The sequence below is a fragment of the Haemorhous mexicanus genome, chromosome 14 (assembly GCF_027477595.1).
Source record: "Haemorhous mexicanus isolate bHaeMex1 chromosome 14, bHaeMex1.pri, whole genome shotgun sequence".
Lineage (NCBI taxonomy): Eukaryota > Metazoa > Chordata > Aves > Passeriformes > Fringillidae > Haemorhous > Haemorhous mexicanus.
In genome coordinates this window covers 14,820,590-14,842,146 of record NC_082354.1, presented here as the reverse complement: position 1 = coordinate 14,842,146, position 21,557 = coordinate 14,820,590, and the positions used below count along the sequence as shown (strand labels likewise).

Sequence of the window (21,557 nt, the reverse complement as noted above, 5' to 3'; positions counted from 1 at the left end):
CTGGGTCTTCCCCTTGCCACGAGGACTGTCTGACTTCACTTACCTACAGGATCAGGTCAGATTTGTGCAATCTGTTTCCAGCATGACTCTGCCTGTGTTCCTTTTTAAACTTTCAGAGTCCCAGTTAAAACAATGTTATCTCCCATTTGCCCACTTCCATCTCTTTTCTGCCTGAAGGATTTTCTGCACCTGAGGATAGAAAAGGAATGCAGAGCCCAGTGAGGTGCCTTGGGCTGGGAGCTACAGATGGATGTGTGCTCTGAAATGGGCTGATCTCTCAGGATTCCTGCTGGGACCACTCACCATCCCACAGGACTCATGGCAGGCCCTTCTCCAAGCTGGGTGTGTGATCCCAAGAGGAGCCGTGTCTGTCAGGGTGCCAATGCAGTGCTGACAGGGCCAGGAGCACTGCATGGGTTCCCAGCCCTTTCTTTGATGTAAAGATGAATGGTTTTGTCCCAAATCTCTGCAGTGGAGTCAGGCAGGGAGGATGCCTGAATTCCCATCTCGTCCATGACCAGACAATGTCTGTTCTGCAGGAATGCTGAAATCAGAGTGCCTGTTTGTGTGACTGCAAGGCCAGGCATGTGGTGTGGTCTTCATCCAGAGACAGGGAAAAAGCTCCAGGGAAGCCAGGCCTGAGTGAGAAGTGAGGGCTCATCCCCATGGCAAGCCAAGCAAAAGGAAAAGCTGTCTTGGTTTGCTCAAACACAAAGTTATCCTGGTGGGAAGGGGCCTGCGTGGCTGTGCTGCACTGCTTGGGACATGACTGCAGAGCTCTGCCATGGAGGTCACACCTTTACAATCCCAGGATATAAATCTATGCCATGAGGTTGCACAAGCCTTCCCCGAGCCCCTCAGGGTCTGTATTATAATTTTTGCTGTGCTGCACGACCCAGAGGCTGAACCCATGGTGGGAGGTGTCCAACAGCCCTACATCATCCCAGGCTTGGGAGGAGATGCAATCCCAGGAGCTGGACCAGGACTGCTGCCAAAGGGTGGGAAATTCTTGGACCACTAACAAAGCTCATGTTGAGAAATACAACCAGAGTGTAAAGATGCTGTGACAGCAGGGGTTGGGTGACTGGACTGGGCATCACTTGTTTCTCCTAATTTTATTTCTCTCTCTTCATTATCATTAAAATTTTTTATATTAATTACTAAGCTGTTCTTCTCTCAACCCACAAAGTTTCCCTTTTCTTTCCCTTTTTTATCCCCATATGGGGAGTGGTGGAAGGAAGTGGCTGTGGTGCTGAGCGACTGCCTGGGGCTAAAAAGCCCAATCTGAGTGCAGGAAGAGAAACCAGTTCACTCCTATCTCTTGAGAAAGTTATTGCAGCCCACTGGAAGCCCCCCAGCATGAAGATACTGCTTAAATCCCCTGGGACAAGAGGGTCTCTCCTGGCTGGGGCTGATCTAAGGCAAGGGGAGCATTCTGCCCGTGAAGACAGAGAAGTTGCAGAGCCACAGGTGCCCTGTCCTGGCACGGGTGTGGTACAGAGTGAGGTGAATTCGAGAAGGGTAGGTGGGGGTGGGTGGCGAAAGTAGGTGCTGTGTAGGTGGGGGGGTGAGGCAGGTAGGCTCCACCACCAGGTGCTACCTGTGCACTGACAGCTGTGGTTGAGCAGTGCCTTTAAAGATCCTTCTGCCAGGGCTGAGGTAACAGCCCAAGGATCCCAGGGCTGGGCAAATGGTCAGGCTGGACAAGCATCACTCCTGTGCTGGGGCTGGCCCACGCTGCCAGCTGGGATGGCTGCAGCTTCTCTTTGGAAGGAGAGAATCATTATTAATTTTCCCCAGATGCACATTTTCAAGTACCTGTAATGAAAGACAACTGTGCATGTTCCTCCCTGTAATTGGGCTGTTTGCGCTCTAAATACAGTACAGCTTCTACCTGACTGGCTAATAAGGAATGATTTCCTCTCCTTTTATCTCTAATTAAGGCAAACTGAGCCTGGCATTGCTGCTCTGCAATCATTTCCCAATGCAGGGGTTTGTTAAGTTGTAGGGATTGGCTTTTATAAGGTTTGAAAAGATTAATCTGTAATAATGTGCAGGGAGAAAACATAAATCTCTGTTAATGAAACTTGGAGGATTTCAGTTAGAAATTGGTTTTACATGTTAGCGTCTGCAAAGCAGGGGTTGGAAGAAAACAGTTTTGGACTGATCAGCTGATGGCCGTGAGGGGAGTTAGACTTGGGATCATGGCTGGGGTGAGCCCAAAAGCCATGGGATTCCAGCCAGCTTTGCAGAGGCTTTGGGGTGTTATTTAGTGTTTGCACCCAGCACAGCATTGTGCAGGGGATGGGGAACCTCTTCATTCAATCCACTGGGGACTTGGGACCCGGGGATAGGGACGATGTGAGGCAGGACAGGGGTCCCTGTGGGAGTGGGGGTCCCTGAGAGCTCACACCCCTCCAGCAGTGGATGCCTGGGTGGGCCTGTGAAGTGCTGCCATCCTGCTGGGACCCTGGAAGAAGAGATGCTAGCTTGGCCTCCATCCCAGGGTGGGGAGGGTACCCTCTCCATCCCAGTGCTGGAGCCTTGGCCATGGGTGGAGCTGGGATAAGCCAGGGCTGCTCCAATATCTCTGCCCATCAGTGCTAAAAGGCAGAGCAGCCCTGCTGCTGCCAATCCCAAGCTCAAAGAGGGATTCCTCCCTCTCCAGGCTTTAATCTTGCAGCCTTCATCACCATCATCTTCATCTACTCCAGCATGTTCCACCCCATTCCCATCACTACTTCCAAAGCAGCAGCCAGAGGTGTCTGCTCCAGGGACTTCAACAGCATAATGTGGTTCTTCATCAGCATCACTGATGCTGGATGCTCATCTTCCTCCTCAAGGTGCTCTCCCTGCTGCAGGTGGCAATGCCAGGAGAGCCCCAAACCCTGGCAACACTCTGGAGCACAGCTGGATGTGGAAAATGCTGGGTTTGAGTCTCTTCACCCAGACAGGGGCTGCCCCAAGGCCACACATTGCTCAGCACTGGGCTGCTCCAGTGCTGGAGAAGCCCTGAACATGGAGGCTTCCTCATCAGCCAGCAGACCTTGTTAGTACTTTATTAATTGCACGGATGGGAAGAGCAGCCCTAATCCAAGTCAAACAACTGCTGCACTTTCATATGATACAAAATAAAAGTCCCTTAAATACAAAATACCAGCTCTAAGTGAGCGTCACCTGGTGCTGAGCTCTGACACCAGAGTTATATATTAATATTCCACCTGTACAAGTATTTATAGATAGAAAAAAAAAGAAACACTTTAAAAAAATATCAGGAGAAAATTCACTCCCCCACATGTTAGTTATATTTTATATATATATATATATATATATAAAATACATATATATAAAAACACAGACTCGAGGCTGACTTGTGCTTTTCTTTTTACCAAAAGACAGACAGTTATGGCCAAACTGACACTGGGGTCCCCAGCTCATGGGTCATGTTGCCTTCCAGTTGGAACGATGTCTGGGAATTTGGGTCCCTGCCTGAATGGAGAAACCAGGTCATCTCCTGGGTGCTGACAGCTCCAGTGAACAGTTCCTTCATGAAGGGAAAGAAGGGGTGGAAAGGGGAACAAATGTCTGTGCAGGGAGTAGGTGGGCATGGGCCATGTGTAGCTGCCTAAAGAGGGGTGAATCCCAAACAACCGCCCCTCCTGCCATCCCTCCTCCCTCTCTGGGTACAGCCCTCAACACTGAGGGCAGCACAAAGGGGGAGCTGGTCTGGGGAGTCTCTCCCCACCTCAATGCCTCTTTCCAGGCATTGCCCCTTCCCACCCAGGCACAGCTGCTCCAGGGCTCCAGCTGTGTTTGCCCCATGCAAATAACAGGTTGGCTGGTTGAGAATGTCCTTGGCTTGGAACATGGTCCATCCACCCCTCCTCTCAGTGACACCCAGTGCAGAGGGAGGGCTTTTAGCCAAGGAAGAGCAAGGCACGGGAGTACAGGACTGCTTCTTCCATGCATTCAGCACCAATGCTGCAACAGGTTCCATCTGCCCCTCAACAGGGGCTGACACCTATGTATCTATAGGCAGCCTCCTCCTCCCAGAACAGCAGCCTCTTCCAGTACCACACAGTGACTCCCTGGCTGTCCCCACCGGGTGACACCACACACAGTTCCCCCCTCGCTGCCCACCCTCCACTTCCCACCCCCATGCTACGACCTGCGGACACGGCCCCATTTTCCCCACTCGCTCCTCCTGCCTCACTCCATGCTCCTTCACCCCTGCTGTTGCTCCTGGCTTGTGTGGGGGCCCAACCTCCTGCCACAGGCTGCATTCAGGGGTGACCCCATGGCCACTCTTTCCCTCTGCTCCCCGACTTCTCCTGCGGGACACCACAGCTTCCCCTCTGTGGCTGCCCTGCCCCACAGCACCTGGGCTGTGGCACGGGACTGCCCAGCCGGGGGTGAAAGGATGTTTATAAATATGTGCCTCTGTCTCCCCCTCCACGGGCACTGCACCACACCGTGCTTCCTGCTGAGAGCCCCAGTCCAGATCCTATGGCAAGTCCACGTCTGAAAGGACAGAGCATCTTCCTGGTGCCTCAAATCTTTGTCTCGGGGCCGATGGGACTCAGGGCTGGGAAAGAGTCTCGGATCCTCGCCAGCTCCATGGCACAGAGGTGGCCAAAGACCCTGTTATACCACTCAGGAGACCGACCCCTGGAGGAGAGAGGAGGCAGGAGGGGGTCAGTGGGCAGTAGAGACCCTGGCAATATCATGGAGCAGCACATCCTGCTGCTCCATGCCCTCCCCGGAGGGTCCCGTTACCTGAGGTCAGCCCTGCAGATGTGGGTCACCCGGGAGCGGCCCATGGCGCCGGGCTCGATGAGGTACTGGGATGTCAGCACGATGGCCTTGACACCTCCCTCCACTGGCATCTTGTCGTGCTCCACCGAGAGGGAGCTGAGCAGGCAGGCTCCCCGCGGCAGGTCCGTGCGCCAGCGCCTGCGACAGAGCAGCGGTCACTGCGTGCCCACCACGGGATCAGACAGTGGGAGCCCAACAGAGCCCGGGAAAGGAGGAGGAGATGGGGCTGGAGCAGAGGGGTGTAGGACTCAGTGGGCTGTTTGGGTCCACTCTGGCTAGCTACTGACCCCAGCCTACACGGTCTTACATAGACAAAAGCAAAAGATCAAGAGCACTCTTTTCCACTTGGGGACAGATGTCCTCTGTTTACTGTCTTGCTAGGAGACACCTCAGGCTCTGGTGACTCCCCAGGTGAGAAAGAGGGCGTGGCCTGATGGCGGGAGACTTTTATACCCTGGGGAAGTGGAGGGCAGAGGAAGAGGAGGACCACAACCAATGGGATACCAGTCAGGAGTGGCAAGGGGAGGGGTCACCCAGGAAGAGACCACCGGGGGGTACTGGGATGGGTGAGAGAAAGACCATGTGATGGGGGGAAGAACAAACCACGTGATATAACATCAACTATTCAGTGCAATATAAGGACCACTCAGTGCAAAACAACCACTAAATAAACTATTTAGTGCAATACAACAGAGGGGATGTGCCCCACTGAGCCCAAGCCCCCTCACCGGAGCACCATGCAGTCCCTGCGCGGGTGCGGGGCCATGCTGTCTGTCACGTAGTGGTACACCTCCATGTCCTTGTCCAGCGCCTCCACCACCCTGCTCTGCAGCAGGTCCTCGTCCCACAGGTGACGCTCCCGCAGCACCCGGTGCAGCACCGTGGCAGGAGGGGCCTCGACATCCGTGGACACCTTCCACAGGCGCAGAGGGTGCCCGTCCCCAACCTGAGGGGACGAGGGGAGGGTCACACAGACTGTCCCACAGGACCCCCAGTGCTAATCCCAGAGCAGCTTCATTGATGGCTCCCACTGCCATAGAGCAGCACGGTCCCATCTGCTGGCTAGTGAGGGATGGGGTGGGACCTGCTCTGGCTGCTGGAGAGGTAACCCCATACACATTTCCCTGCATGTTCTCAAGCCCCTCCACACAAATTTACCTTTTTGCAGGACAGCTCTGTGTTCAGGGGCCCTGGCGTGCTCAGCCATCCCTTGAATTTCTCTGACGACTCTTTGAGCAGGTTCTGGACACTCTGCTCAAAGTAGGAGTGTAAATCCTTGCTCTCCCCCTGGCACACCAAGTCAGCCAGGGGGTGGGGATAAGCATCTGCAGCCATATAGGAGCTGCTCAGCTGCAGCAAGATGTCATGGGAGACCTGCAAGCCAAAAGCACACAGCTGTTCAGTGAGGCAGAGAGATCATGTGGGGACTTTGTGAGTGGTTCTGGACACACAGAGAACTGTAACTCGGTCCCCAGGGAGTGGGGAGGATGGACATACAGCCTGCACCACCTTCTGCCCCAGGACATAGCTGGGCTTGGCTCCAGGGCGAATGGCTGGTGGCTGCTGCCCACTGAGGTGCTCCAGGACAAGCACCTGCCAGCAAGATCACACCTGCCATGGGGAGCGCTGGGCTGGGACACCATTGCCACCCACCTGAAAGAGCTTCTTGCAGTCACTGATCATGTGGGAGAGCCCCTGTGTGGCAGCCATGTTCTCACTGAGGTCCTTCTGGTCCGGCTTCCCCATGGTGCCCCTCTTGTGTATGGCCCTGTGGGGGATCAGGTAGTGCTGGCACCGGTGGGCACCCCCTCATTTGTGTCACAGAGCAGAGCCAACAGCCCCCCCGTGTCTCACCATTCCCTGCCAGCTCCTCCCACAGCAGGCAGGGAAGGAGCACTGGGGAGCTGGGGCTCAGCCAGCCCTTACCTGGGCGATGTGTTTTCCTTCTTGGACACGTTGAGGTGGAAGATGGAGGGGGCCAGGCACACAGCCAGGTTCCCAGCCGTCATCTGGTTCTCCTCAGCCGAGGCGATGTCGCTCAGGAAGTAGAGCAGGGTCTGCAGCACCTCCCGATTCTCATCCGGCATGAGGATGATGGCGGCCTGCACCGCCTGCAGCCGCTGCTCCTTGGACACGACTGCGGGCACGGGGCAGCGTCAGCAGGGCATCCCCACGGCCACCACCCATCCCCTCCATCCAAACAGAGGGACCCCTCCTCCCCAAAGACCCCGAGCCACCCCCAGCCCAGGCCTTACACTGGTAGATCTGCAGGAAGGTGTCGGTCAGCTTGCTGGTGAAGATGGGCTCGGGCAGGTCGCGGAAGTATTGCTTCAGCAGGTCAGCCACGTCGTACGCTGACTGCCCCGAGTAGTCAACGTGGTCGGGGCTGATCTCGTTCATGTGCCGGAGAGCCTGGATCCGGGACTTCACCCCGGACTTGCGGAAAATGCCAACCTGCCGGAGCAGAGTGGGGATGAGCGGGCACCGGCCTGGGTGGGCACCTGTGGGACAAAGACTTCCTCCCCAGAGGGATCATCCCTGAACCCAGAGGAGACACTGTGTGAGGGACGGCCAAGGGGATGCTGCTGGGTTCCTACAGACAATTGTACTCTCCCGCTTCAGCACACACCACAAGAGGTAAACAAAGAACCCCAAAGCTGTTTTTTCCCCCAAATCCCAGTGCTACTCCCCAGCAGCCACATTCTCACCTGGTCCAGGCACTGGCTGCGCAAGTAGCGCATGGCCTGCTGGATGCTCTGGGGCAGGGGCTGCCCAGTCCGCTGCACGTTGACGATGGGTGGCACTCCAAAAACCATCTTGTCCCTGTAGTCAGGGACTTTACTGCGTTTCATGAACTTGGGGACAGTCCTGCAGAGTGGGACAGAGAGACATCAGTGCAATGATAGCTGCCCTCAGCACCTCCCCTCAAAGAGGGAGCAGGACCCTGGGAATACACACACATAAACACCTTTCTGCTGTATTTGGAATACAAGCAAGGCAGCTTCCCAGCAGGAATGGCAGCAGCTTTTATTAGGCTAAAATAATTTTGATACTTGGCTATGAAAAAACCACCGTCCCACTCTCTTATGTTGCTGCAGCATTTTTAATGTGCCATGAACACCTGCAGCCTCCACAGTGGCAGATGATGCCAGGAGCCCTTCTGGAAGCCAGGGTGATGCCAGGAGCCTGGGGCTCAGCTCTGGCTCACACTTGCCAGAGCAGACAGCCCTTGGTTTAGCTTTTCTCCCTCCACACCCTGAAGCTGCCCAGGCTGGGGACACAGCACAAGCTGCAGCCCGCGGGCCCCATCCTGGTCCCCCTTGCCCCAGCTCACCACGTCCAGGCCTGCTTGTGGGGCACGGAGTACTTCTCCATGATGGCCGTGAGCCGGAGCAGGGAGCACTTCTGGAGCAGGTTGAGCTGGGCCGATGACTGGCGGTTGATCTCCAGCGAGGCCGAGTTCAGGCTGGGCCGGTGTGAGTTCTGGAAGCTGTGCCAACGCAGCTTTCTGGGGACACACGGAACATTCCCAGCTAAGGAAACCCCCACTGCTCTCCATTCCTTCATGGTTACTCCACATCATCCTCCAGCACAGCCAAACTGGGTGAGCAAAGCCAGAAAGCTCGGCACCAGCCATTGCTCTCCTGGCGAGAACCCCAGGGAATACTGGCACAGGGGAGGCACGTACCCGCTGCGTTTACACTCGTTTTTAGTTAATGAAAACCTTTTAATCGCGGGTCTGTGCAGGCAGACAGGGCCGGCAGCGGTGGCAGTGCTGAAGTGCTGGCAGCGGTGGCAGCGGTGTCCTATGGCCACCAGAGCGCACCCGCGCCCCGCGCTGCGCTGCCCTGCCCACACCGCGCGGCTCCGGCAGCACTCCCCTCCCTCCGCCCGCTTCTGCCTTCCAGGAAGAGGCGATCATCCAGCCCCCGAGGACGGGATCAGGTGCTGCTTCCCAGACCCACGGGCTGTGCACCCCTCCTTGCTGCAGCAGCCCCGTCCCTGGGAGTGTTAATGGCCAGGCTGGACGGGGTTTGGAGCAATACGGTCTAGTGGAAAATGTCCCTGCCCATAAGAGAGGCGGTGGAACGAGATGGTCTCTATGGTCCTTTCCCACCCAAACCACCTCGGGTTCTGTGGTACCTGCAGGGTCTTGTGAGGGATGCTCCCACCCCCGAATCCCGGCGCTCCCGTGTCTCGATTTCTTCAGCCTCGTTGAGGGAGTTCCCAGTGCTATCAAAGTCACTGGCAGACGTGCCAACATCCGACATGGACTGTTCTTCGAAATGCAGGTTGGAGGGTTCCCCTCCCGAGTCCGACTCCTCCTCATCCTCCTCTTCGTCGCCCCCTTCCTCTCCATCCAGGCCAGGCGAGACGGCTTTACACCAGAGCTCCACCTTCTGCTGCAGCCTCCACACCTGCTGCATGATGTCGTCGAGGTTCTTGAAGTTGACCTCCCCGTCCTTGCAGAAATCCTCGCTGCTGCCGAAGTCCGGCACGTTGTCGTAGACGCTGATGCGGCTGCCCAGGGAGCTGCAGGAGCCCCGGCGCCGGCGGGCGAAGCCCCTCGGGGAGGATGAGCCCTCCACGCTGCTGCTGCTGCCGCCCCTGCCCAGCCCCACGGCCGCGCTCCCTGCGCTCCAGTGCGTCAGGGAGCTGCCGGCCAGGGGACACAAGCTCTCGATGGACAGGGATTTGGGGAAGGTGCCGGGCTTGTGGTCACAGGGGATATAGACCAGGCAGTCGCCATGGCGAGCCCGGCGCTGGCACTCGGCAGCAGCCCAGGCACCACCGGCAGCAGTGGCCGTGTCTGTGTCGTAATCCTCCAAATAAACTCCACCGCGTTTGGGGTCAGAGCTGCCCTTGGTGCCCCCGGGGCCGAGCAAGCGGTTAGTCCTGTATGATACCGAAAAGAAGTGTTTTTTGCTGTGGAAAGGGGCAGGTGTGCCTCTTTTAGAGGAGTTGGTCCTGGTGGCTGCAAGGTCCCTATCACCCTTCAGAGGGCCCCATCCTGGCGGGAGAGTGGCGCTGCTGTGCGGAGCCACCCTCCTGTCTGGGCTGGGTTTCTCCTTGTCCTTCCTCCGCAGGGACTCGATCCGCTTCAGGAAGCTTCGAGACCGTCGTTTCTTCAGCTTCTCCTTAGAGGCCTCTCCGTGGCCCGAGGGCTGCTCCGGCGCAGAACCCTCACTCTGGCTGCAGCTGGAGGTGGTGGCAGCGGCACGGAGGGGGGACGGGGGCTCAGATGGCACAGCCGCAGTGCCCAGCGTGCTGCCCGTGCCACCCATGCTGCCCACACTGCCCATGCTGTGCAGGGACGTGGCCTCAGGGTTGGTGCTGAGGTCTGTGAGGATGCTCTCGTGGCTGGACACCGGGTGCATGGTGCAGCTCAGGGCCTCTGAGCCCTGGGACACGACATCGGCGGACCCCACCCGTGACCACCTTTTGCTGTCCCTCTGGTAGGACCACCGGGTGCTGATGGCAAAGTCGACTTCCTCCTCAGAGTCTTCATTCTGTGGGCAGTTGAGAACAGGGTTGGAGCCAAGGAGGGTCAGCACATCACCCCACCTCAGAGGGGCACAGCCACCAGCATGGCCCCAGGTGGGGAGGAGAGCAGCATGGTCACCTCTTAAACCAGCTCGGGACCCCTTTGGCAGTGGAGGTCTCCAGGAGCCACTCTGTGCCCAGGGTAGTCCCAGAGCTCATCAGGTCATTGTCCCGCCATTGAGCACATGATCCCCTGCACCCCTCTGCCCCTCACCTGCCTTGAGCATCCAGGATTTACCTGTTTACGCTGAAAGTGAACATCCAGCTTCATGGAGGCACAGGTGTTCAGGGTCATCAGCCTCCTGCAAGAAACAGAGTGGCTTTACCCTGGTCCCAGCCCCTGTCCCCGCCCTGCTGCGGTCACAGGGATGGCTTTGGCTTCTTTTGATTTTCCTGCCTTAGATCCTTGCCTGTGCCTGTCACCCGCTGCTTTGAGTCCACAGTCAGAGGGACACCTGACTAACAAGAGGACAATGCCAGCAGATGGTAGCCCAAGCCAGGCAATGCCCATGCCAGCTGCTGTGGCAAGTGGGCAGTGTGGTCTGCTCCAGGCTACTAAAGCAAAATCACCTCAGAAGCTCCTGTGCCCCAGACAGAAAATTACTAAAGGACCTGAAAGCTCAAAGAGGCAGGGACAGGCAGCGACCTCTCATCACCTCCTGCCTCTCTGCACCTAGGAAATGGCACGGGGATCTCCTCCTGCTAAGCACAGCAGCCTCTCTGCTGGGAAACAAATAGGAAACAGACCCTGTTCCCACCTCTTCTCTGTTCTGGGTGGGAGGGACGGTGTGGAGCCAGCACAGGGACATGGGTGTGATGACGTGTCCCGAGAGGCAAGGCAGGGCTAAGTCACCTGCAGCACCGAGTGACACACGGCCCATCCAGACTGACCATTGGTCAGTGCCCCGCTGTGGGTGCCAGCTGTGGCTTGCTCTGAGTCCCCCCCACGCTGCTCCCTGCACACCAGCCCTGGGCAGCTCCCAAACCTGCAGCTGCAGCAGCACCGTGCCCAGGTGGAAACGCACGGCCCGGCTGGGTTGCCTGGTAGTGGGACGACCAGCATCACATGGAGCATAAAAACCTCCTGTTTCCCTGGAACCACCCAACACCAGCAATGTTCCCTGATCTGAACAACTGAGTTCTCACTGCAGGGGGAGTGACAGTGCTGGAGCGGGCTCTGGGCCAGCCAAGGTCAAGGCAGGCACCCTACTAAGCCCACCACCACATCAGGCACCCCCTGAGCTCACCACCCTATCAGCCTGGGCCGCTGTCCTTGTCTGTGCCACATCCCCCTGCTGATTCCATGTGGGGGGAGCATTACCTGCACAGGGATTTGAGGGAATCCTGGTCCAGGAAGCTGTGGTCCTTCTTCACAGCACTGATGTCAAGAGGGAATGATGACTCTGGGGGAGGAAGTGACATCAGTGGCAGATCCCAAGCCAGCTGCTCCATCAGGGACAAAGGGCAGCAGTGGGCATGGGAAGGGGAGGAGAGGCCGAAGTGGCTGGAGATGACCTGGAGGTGGTGTATGCCTAGAGTCCCTGGGCACGACTCTTCCCAGGTATGTTAAGTGAGGGTGATAAGGTGCCCAAGGGCCTCCATTCAGTTCCCTGCTCATCCCTGTGCACAGACAGCTCTGCTGGGATCATGCATGTGGGACCTGGACCTTCAGCCCCAAGGGTCTCAATCCATCTGTCCATGAAGCCATGGAGTGTAATCACCACAGGAAGGGAAACAGAGGGAAACCCTTGGAGGATGTGGGAAGTTCTGTGGACGGAGGCTGGAGAAGGGTTGGTTGATTCACAGACTGCAGCACCAGCACCGCTCCTCGCTGCCCAGCTGTGAGCACTGTCTGGGGCCAGCACCTGGGGCTGGCTATCCCGGCAGGAACCCGGCCTGTCCTTGCACGTGGGGCCTGCCCCCCAAAATAGGCACTGGCAGCAAACAGGCTGCTCATAAAGCCATCACCGGGGATGGTGCTGCAGGGGGCGGGGGAAGTGCCCGGCCATTGTGAACAATGGCCACGGCTGCGGCTGCCCGGGCCCTGCTTCCCGCTATTGTCCGGCCGGACGGGGCCGGCTGCAGCCACCGCTGCTCCTCGCACCGGCTGGGACCAGCATCCCCCCACGGCTTCCGAGTACACACAGCTGAGCCTGAGGCAAGAACCACACCACAGCCACCCTGCCACCGCCCTGGGTGCCTGGCACAGGAGCTGGGAGTAGGAACACTGCCCCAGGGGGGGCACAGGGACATGGCCTGCTCCAGGCTGAGTGCTCAGGAAGGACAGGCTGGAGCAGGGCAGGGGTTGTGGGAGTGGGGAGGGACAGAAGGAGGGAAAACATGCTCGCTCTCCACATTACCTACACTGGCTGCCCCCCCCCAATGCACCCACCCACAGCAAACACTCCCTGAGCCACTTGAGAGCTGATGGCTCTCCAAAGCCTGGCTGCCCTTGGCCAAAGCAGCCGCCCCAGGATTCCTCAGAGCCCTGCCTGAAGGGGAAAAGTTCAGGAATGCAGAGAAGTTAACTGGCTGGTTCTCCAGGCCGTGGCCAAGCGCTGGAAGTGTAACAAACAATCACATAATCAGTGAACAATCCCCTCCTCTCCCTGGAGCTGTGGGCGCTGTCCCTGCACCCCCCTTGGAATCTGGATGAGATAGAGACTCTGGGCAGGTACAGAGCAGGGTCAGTGGCATGAGGCAGCTCTCACCTTCGTACAGCTGGGCATACTGGGGGAACCCCGCTGCCCGCAGCCAGTCGCACGCTTTCTTGGCTTCAATTTCTGTAAGAAAGCAAAGAACCAGCCTGAGCATCCTGCCAACAGCAGCAGCACCCTGAGAACGCAGCCCATACCCCCAGAGCCCTTACCCCAAGCCCATGTACCATGTGCCCAGAGCAGAGGAGATGTGTGGCTGCAGAGCCAGGGCTCCCACAAGCAGCAGGGTCCTGGGCAGACATAGCTTAGCTGCAGCTCTCTGCCAGCACTGGGCAAAGAGCAGGAGGTGACAGTGATGCCACCTGAATGACAGGATCACAAGATGCAGTTTTAACCTTCTGATTAAACGTTTTGTTTCTGAACCCTCCAAACCAAACACAGTTCTTGGCCAGGCAGGAGAGGAAGATCTTTCTTTGTAATCATCAGTTCAGAGCTCGTCAAAGCTCAGCGTTGATCACTTCTGCAAACATCCCCAAGCAAAGCTGCCAAACGAGCCCTTCCTCCCCAGCTCCTTCCCACCACCCAGCCTTCCCCACCTCTTCTTTCAAGCTGGTGTTCGTCCCAGTCAGCACCAAATTCCTGATGGGGTTCTTCACCCCTCACCCAGCTGGTTCTCACCCCTCACACAGGGATCAGTCATTGCCCAGATGAGCCCATTCAGCAGCCAGCAGTATTTCCTGGGAAATTCCTCCAGTTTAGAGAAACTGAGGGAAAACAGCCCAGAGCTCCTGCAGCCACAGCAAGTCATTGCCAAGTGTCAGCACCCATTGGCCCGATGACATTTCTGCTGCTGAGGGTGACAACATCTGACCTCAAGGGTAGAAAATGCCTTGGCAGCCTCAGGGTCTGATCTGGAGGCAGCACCCGGCACAGAGAGGACTGAGGCCAGACCCACCCAGCACTGGAATACCCTGATTCCATCCCCATCCACCCACTGCCTCAGTCCAGAGCTCTGGCTACAGTTTGCATTCCCAATTCCAAACTTACAGAAGAAAAAAAAAAGTTCCAAATAAGCAGCTCAGTTCAGGACAGGACTAAGCCAAAGCCCTGGACCCAAATACTTGGCAAGTTTTGGGAAGAATTTTTGAATGATCATCAGGATCTGGGTCCAAACCACACAGCTGTCATTAACCATGCCATTAGTCCTGCCAAAACCCAGGGCTGACCCCTCCTGCCCCCAACAGGGCAGTGACCCAGCAATCCCATTGGAGAACTCAACCCCGGAGCTATCCTAGGTCAGCTGGTCCATGTGGAGCATCACATCCCTCCCAAAGAACCCAACACCCCATGGAGAGGGCACCCCATGGCTGGATCTGTCCAGCAGAAGGACACCAAGACTGGTGGTCCCTGGGAATGCTCTCTGGCCCTGCCAGCTCTGGAAGCAGAACCCTCCCACACTCTGGAGTGGGCAGGACCCAGGGACAGGCACTTCCCACAGCCCCTGCCAAGGGACCTGCCAGTTCCCACTCCTGCCTGACTCTGCTCCCAGTGGGAATTCCATGGAGCCAATCCCAGCCAGCAACTGCAGCTCCGTGTGCCCCAAGCCATGAGTAAAACCAGCAATGTCCCACCTGTGCCATGGATCCTGCCCCAGGGATGGGTCTGGCAGAGGGCAGCAGGAGCAGGGCCGTGGCTGAGCTTACCCCTGCCCGCAGAGGGGCTCAGCTGGTACCAGAGCATGGCCGGGCACCGGCTGGGGCCACGGCGGAGCCTGGGGACACCCAGCGTGACCACGGCCACCCAGCAGGCCGGGAGCAGCCAGAGCCCAGGGCTGCAGCAGGATGCTCTCTCTGTGCAGGACTGGGCTCAGCCTCCCATCATCGTGGTGGAAATGCGGAGTCAGAGCACGACATTTCCTTCCCTCTGCCGCCTCCCCACACACGGGCTGGCAGGGGGCCAGGGCCCCAAACCCCCACCTCTCCTCTCCTCTCCAGCAGCCAGGTCCCAGGCTCTGCCTGCTGTGGCTAGTCCTGCCTCTCCCCAGAGCCCCTCCAACAGGGAGAAGCCCCCTAGAGCAGGGGGATGTTTGACCAGCCCAGGCTGAGCCTTCCTGATGTAGAAGTGCTGTCACAGAAAAGGTTTCCAAGTGTCCTGTCCCAGAGGGAGCCAGCAGCCAGCTTCCTCCTCTTCCCACCCTTCCCATGGACGTGCTTTCCCAGGGAAGTGCAGGAAAGGCCGGGCAGGCAAACACTCCTGCTGTGGGGCATGGCCGGACGCTGGGCACAGGGTCACCCATTCCAGCCGTGTTCCCAGCCCTCCCTGTCACCTCTCAGGAGCCTCACTGTCAGGCAGGGTGATGGGACCTGAGCCCAGCACACATCCCTAGCTGCAGCCTCCACTGGGAATCCAGCCTGAGCCCAGGGATTGCTGTCCAGAGACCCTCCACCCTCCACCCAGCTCAGCCCGAGCCCCAGGCAGCAGCAACAGAGATGGGTTCCCAACATCTCCAGATGCCAGGATTCTCTGATTCCTAATGCAGGCTCATCAAACACTACACCCACCCTCAGCAGGGCACAAAGAAAGTCTCTGTGCCTCCACTGGTCAGAAAACAATTTCCAGGAGCTTATAGCAACTCAGTATCTTTGAGATCTGTGTTTTAAATGGAGCAGAACTCATCCCACTCCAGTTGTATAGCAGGAGGAGCGGGCAGAGGTACAGGCAGAGTCCATGCATTCCTGAGAAACAAGGGGATAAATCCCACCAGCTTCCTGACTGCAGGTCCATCAGAAATGCCCCAAGTGGGTCCAGCCCCCCCCAGCCTGACCTCCTAACATCCCTAGGAAGGGGTGGAAATCAAAATAGAAGGAAGAAAAAAATGTTCCCATTGTTCCAGAAAAAAAGGATGAAAACCAACACTGAAGTGGAGAAAAAAAGGACAAAGTTCCCCAATCTCCTTCTTGCAGTCACTCCACTGTGGCATTTCCCTGGGGCAACCACTGGTGACTCCAGCAGGAATGGCTCCTGGCTGTGGGTGTCTGCAGCCTGATAGCTCTCTCTCAAGTGCTTTGGTGCTCCATCCACCCACTTTTGAACAGGCGTGAACCAGGCAAAAAAGGGGAAAGCCCAGGACATTCCATAAAAGCTCTAAAATAAGCAACCTGGAACACTGGAGGCCAGCAGAATTACAGGCAGGAAAGCCACTTCCCAGAACCTCAGCTCTGCACTTTCACTTTAACAATCAAAACTGACAAGAAGTCCCAGGCCAGGCTCTCAGCTTCCCACAGCAAGGTTCCAAATCCCCATAAAACGTCCCACACAGCCAATTAGTGTGTGAGGAGAAAACCCCACCACAAAATCGCTCACACGTTACCTCATGGAAAGCTGGAAGCAGCTGCCTGGCACTGCGGGGGAAGCTTCGGCCCCAGCACCAAGGGGAGAAAATTGCTGTTTTTCCTTTCGTGTCGGTGTGATTTCTTTCCATCCTGTCTGAAAGTAAAACTGCCTACAAGAGGGACTTTCCTTCCCAGCTATAAGCAGAAGTTTCTTGCCTGCTTTTTACAGGAATGACAGAAAGTTCCAACACCTCTCCTGAACCAGGGTGATGTGCCTTCACTGCTTGAGAATATGAGGATCTGAATGGGGTGTCCCATGGGAAAGGTGAATCCTACTCATGCCAAAGGTACCAGGGACAGAGGGACTGATTCTGCCTGGAGAAATCAAAGCTGCCTTCCTGAGCAAGGCATCCCTCCCACAGCAGCCAAGGGCCAATCCCAGACCCTCCCAGGGGGGTTTGGAGGAAGCCCCCATTGGTACCCTCCCAGCACCAGGACAAGTGGAACTCACTGCCCACCCAGCTGGGCTCTTGGGGCAGGGGGCACACAGAGCTCCACACAGCCACAGGCATCTGCCAGCCACGGGCACCTCCTGCTTCCAGCTGCCAAGCTGCCAGCTCCACTCAGCAAAGTGCAGAGATTTTAGAGCTGCCAGCACAGACATGGACAGGGCACATGGACAGGAATGAGGAATGCTCTTGGATGTTCTCCCAGACACGGCACGTTTCCATAATTAACCTTCACACAGTAAATAGGTCCCACAAGCTTTGGGAACTGCTCCTTGCTATGGCACCAATCAGGAATTGCTCAAATGCCTCCTTCACCTCCAGCCCTGAAATGTCTGCTCCAAGGGCATCGCTCCCTGGGGATGGCACCTGGCAGGGAGGATGGCAGCAGAGCCCTCTGCCACCCCCAGACAGCTGCTGGGAAAAGGAACACGAGGGACATCCAGGGGTAAGAATGATCCTAGAGGTTGTACGGGAATTGCTGGATGGTGTCTGTGAGTACTGGCTGCTACAACCCAGATAGGAACCCCTCTGGCCACCACAGGGCAAGGAGACTGTGGCTGTTGGGTGTGTGGATCAGATGTGGATCATAATCCCTGCAGGCTGGGCACAGAAACCCCCAGCAGCAGCATCAGAGCCCCCCAGAGCACCCCCCCACCTTATCTCTGCCCACTCATCCCTCCGCTGGGCTCCAGGGCTGTGTGTGACCACCCTTATCAGCCGAATGTGGTAGCTCTCATTTCCTCCCTTCAAACGAACCCAACAGCAGCCTCAGGCCTGGTTTACTCTGTTCTAAAACCTCAAGCAGCCCTTCACGCCCACAGTGTGCAGAGCTTTGTGCTGCACCACGCAGGAACGCGGGCACCAGGAAACCGAGGTGACGCTGCAGCACCCGTCCACCCAGAGGAGGCACCTGGGAGAGGGGCCCAACCTGCTCAGGGAACACCTCTGCTTCCTCAAACATCACTCAGAACAACCTAAATTCAGGTTTGCAGTCAGTGCTGTCCTTAATAAAGATGAGAAGGAAGCACTGAAGCAGACATATTAGCCACAAGAAATGACGCATAGGATTATGGAGTCATGGAATGGTTTAAGCTGGGAAAGTTGTTTAAGTCATCGAGTCCAGCACTGCCAAGGCCACCACTAACCCAAGTCCCTTCTTCACACCAAAACATCTTCACAGACCCCACAGGGCAGGGCTGAACAGGGGACAGCCACGCTCAGGGGCATGGGATGCACCAGAAGGACTGAGTGCTCTGGGACAGGCCATTTGATGGACATTGGCAGCAGGACACAGTGGGGTGACAGAGACCAAGTCGGTGTCCCCTGGCACTGCTGTGATGGCTATGGGAGTGTCCTACAGCACATTACAGATTCCTCCTCCTCCAGGCAGCTTCTCAGAGTCTTGTAGCCCCTTGAGCCTACAGGACACCTCCTCCCAGCAGCTCCAGAGCACTCGGGAGCAGGAGCTCTGCGGCAGCTCGGGGGTTGCACGTCCCACTGCTCAGGCTGCAGCTGCAGAGCAGATGTCTGGGGGGAGCAAGGGATGGAAAAAGAGAAGAACAGAAACAAAGGGCCAGGAAGGTGAGGACCCTGATCCGTCCTTGCCTCCCCCACCTGCATTTCTGCAGCTGCTCTGACCCAGAGGAACAACAGAGAGGGCAGGACTTTCCCACTGTGCTGGGAGCACATAGCAGCAGCCCACCATGTCTGAGAACAAGCCCAGCATGGAGGGAACCTGGGGTTCCGTCTCTGAAAAGGCAATGGCAAAGCAAGTTCAGAGCAGAGAGAGTCCCTGGCTCCAGCTCACCCTGTGCACTACCCCAAGAAGGTCTATCAGCACCAGCACAGCCATCAGCCACCTGTGTCAGATCCAGGCTTGGGGTGAAGTTTCTTCCTTCTCTTTGGTATTTGCTGAAGCCAGAAAGAAAAATCCAGAAGAGAATCCCAGAATAGTTTGGGTTGGAAGGGACCTTAGAGATTATCTCATTCTGGCCCTCTGCCATGGGCAGGGACACCTTCTACTAACCCAGGTCGCTCCAAGCTCCATCCAACCTGGCCTAGAACAGTCATGAGGCATCCACAAGGAGCCAGATGAAAACAGCTACTCGGATGCTGAAGAAAATTAATCTGTCTTGCCCATCCTGTAGTCCACCCTTTCTAAAATTGCTCCCTTTTCCTGTTGGCCATCCCAAGGATCTCACACGCACTTTGTTTGGACAAACGGACGCCGTCACTCCAAGGGCAGCCAGCGGTGCCAGAGCTTTGGCATCCATCACCCACCACAGGTACCAGCCAGGCTGCATCTCCCAAAGAGGAGCCATCACATCTCACTTTTCTTTACATGGACAACAGCAAAAGTTTTTCACTTTTCCAGTTTTACCACCTGGAAGAATGTTAAACCCAGCATGGACTGAGGTCAGCATCCGGAGTACTGCACGAGAACCAACACCAACCACCACCAAAGGCCAAGGAAGGCCAAGTCAAAGGAAAACACCAACAGTTCTGCTAAAAAAACAGAACCAGCAGCAGAGGCTCTTGCAGGGAGCTCTCAGCTCCAATCACCCATTGGAGCATTTGTATCTCCCATCGATGTGACCTGCTGCAGCTGCTCTCCTGCTTCCCACACCGAGGAACAACCCCCAGCTCCTACTGCTAAATCCAGGCACTAAAGAACAGTTATTTCCTTAATACACAAGGGAATGCCCTCCTACTTTTATGCATTTATTTAGCATAAACACGTGTGTTACCAGAGGAACCCATGGAGCAGAATTCCCTTGTGGTCTTGCTGCAGCTTTTTCCACGTTGTACAGAATCACAAACCCACCCCGATCCTGGCTGAAGAATGCTCAGGCTCCAGCAGCTTTGGTGGGAGCCCTACACGTCCCCAGGGACAGGGAGCCCAAACCATGGCTGTCACACCCAGCCACTGGCCACTGCCACAGCCCTGGCATGAGCATGAGCCCTTGCAAGAAGGAACAGGCACTGAATTCCCAGCAGAGGCATAAATGGTTACTTTAGGGCTCTCTTCTTCCCTTTTGCAATACAAAAATGACCCCAAGTATTTCCCAGCTCCGCACAAGATCCTTCCTCCTTCCCCATCAGACTCAGCTTTGGTTTATTGACTGGTCCCTGCTGCCCAGGGGAAGTACAGGTGCCTGCATGTGCTAAACTCCTGAAATCCCATCCCACATCAGAAAGATCTGCAAAATTCAGGAGTTTAACCCCAAAGAGTCCTGGATGTGCAGCCGAGCAGAAGGCCCCTCTCAGCACATGGGGTGCAGCCTCAGAACCCCTGTCCATGCAGGGATCCCTCCAGGCACATCAAGGCATAACCCAAACTCCAAAAGGGCAGCCAAGGGACATTTCTCAGAGGGACACAGGTCTGTGTGCCATGGGGAAGGACTGTCACCAGCTCACAGGTCTCTCCCATCAGGACCCCCTTCTGCAGCATCCCACACCCACAGGCACCACTTGGGGTATTTCCACCCCCACCCCACAGCTCCAAACCCTGCTCTTTTCTCATTCTTTCTTCTAAAAGCTGCTTTTAAATCAGTCAGTTGGTGTCAGCAGGTGATGCCACATCCCAAAGCACGGCTGGCACCAGCACCATCGCACCCCTGGCCATGCCGCCCTCTCCGCCTGCCAGGGCCGGGGGGGTTCGGGCTCACCGAAAGGATTTTGGCTCAGGAAACAACCGGAGACAGGAGGAGTTGGCACGCAGCGCTCCCACCGCCTTGGCTGGCTCTGGCAGAAATAAACCCAAATATTGTCAGGGCTCCAGGTCTCCTCTGCCTGCTGCAGCTCCCGTGGGGAGCAGAGCGGGGAAGGAGAAGCTGCTGGCGGTGTGACTGAGGCCAGCCCGTGCTCTGTCACCGCCACCGCCCCTCGCATCCCTGCCCCGCTCAGCCGCATCTCGGTCCCAGCAGGGCAGAGGGCTCCTGCACATCCTGCTGCAGCCCCGCTCCGGGCACAGGAAAAAACGTGAAGGAAATTCTGGTTTTCGAGAAAAGAGAAAAAAAACCTCCCCAACAATTTTAACAACAACACAAGCGACACCTCTGAACCCTGCCCTCGCCCCCGCTCTGTAAAAGCCGGAGCAAACCGCCCTGCTGTACAGGAAATGCTGCTTCCAAGAAATCTCTAACAAGAAAAAAGGTCATTTTAGAGCCTTTCCCACCTCCCCCGAGAGCGTTTGCTGGCTGGAGCCTCCCAATCCTAACAGAGAGCCGAGACACGAGCAGACTCACCATGGCAGGAGCTGTTAATCCCGGTTTTGTTCATTGGAACCCGTGGATTAAATGCAGAAAAAATATCAGCATGACCCCCAGCCTCCTTCACGCCCTCCTCGGCCACCCAGCACTGTCCAGCGGCGGCAGGAGACCTTCGCACAGGCACTCCATGGCAGAGCTGCAGGGCTGTGCCGAGCCGAGCCGAGCCGAGCCGAGCCGACGTGTCCCCGGGGCCCCGGCAAACAGGACATCCCGGCCCCGCAGGGCTGAGCGCCACGGCGGGGGTGGGAGCGCCGGCAGGGCTCCATCCGGTACCGCTCCCAGCCCCGCCGTCCTGCCCAGCACGGGACCGTCCTGCCCAGCTCGGCACCCCGATGCCGCCAGGTGAGCCTCAGCTTCCCGTCCCAACCCGAGAAATAAAGGGTTAAGGGCGAAGCGTCCCGCATGGTGCCGGCTGCTTGGGCTGGGAGA

The 21,557-nt window shown here is 57.0% G+C and overlaps 1 protein-coding gene across 4 annotated transcripts in view; it reads right to left on the bottom strand.

Moving 5' to 3' along the window:
- Positions 1–3,043: 3,043 nt before the first annotated feature.
- The window catches only part of STARD8 (StAR related lipid transfer domain containing 8), a 39,377-nt gene continuing 20,863 nt past the window's right edge, over positions 3,044–21,557 (bottom strand). For 3 of the 4 annotated variants that reach the window (XM_059859693.1, XM_059859692.1, XM_059859694.1), the window contains exons 2-14: positions 13,071–13,142; positions 11,681–11,762; positions 10,598–10,661; positions 8,959–10,325; positions 8,150–8,323; positions 7,524–7,683; positions 7,071–7,269; positions 6,742–6,952; positions 6,469–6,583; positions 5,974–6,189; positions 5,544–5,761; positions 4,777–4,953; positions 3,044–4,668 (exon numbers count right to left, since the gene is read on the bottom strand). In XM_059859693.1, the coding sequence (XP_059715676.1) occupies positions 4,551–4,668; positions 4,777–4,953; positions 5,544–5,761; positions 5,974–6,189; positions 6,469–6,583; positions 6,742–6,952; positions 7,071–7,269; positions 7,524–7,683; positions 8,150–8,323; positions 8,959–10,325; positions 10,598–10,654 (3,012 nt within the window). In that variant the 5' untranslated portion in view covers positions 10,655–10,661; positions 11,681–11,762; positions 13,071–13,142 and the 3' untranslated portion in view covers positions 3,044–4,550. Of the gene's footprint in view, positions 4,669–4,776; positions 4,954–5,543; positions 5,762–5,973; positions 6,190–6,468; positions 6,584–6,741; positions 6,953–7,070; positions 7,270–7,523; positions 7,684–8,149; positions 8,324–8,958; positions 10,326–10,597; positions 10,662–11,680; positions 11,763–13,070; positions 13,143–21,104; positions 21,259–21,557 lie in introns of those variants that run through there. The other variant, XM_059859695.1, reaches the window with a different exon arrangement.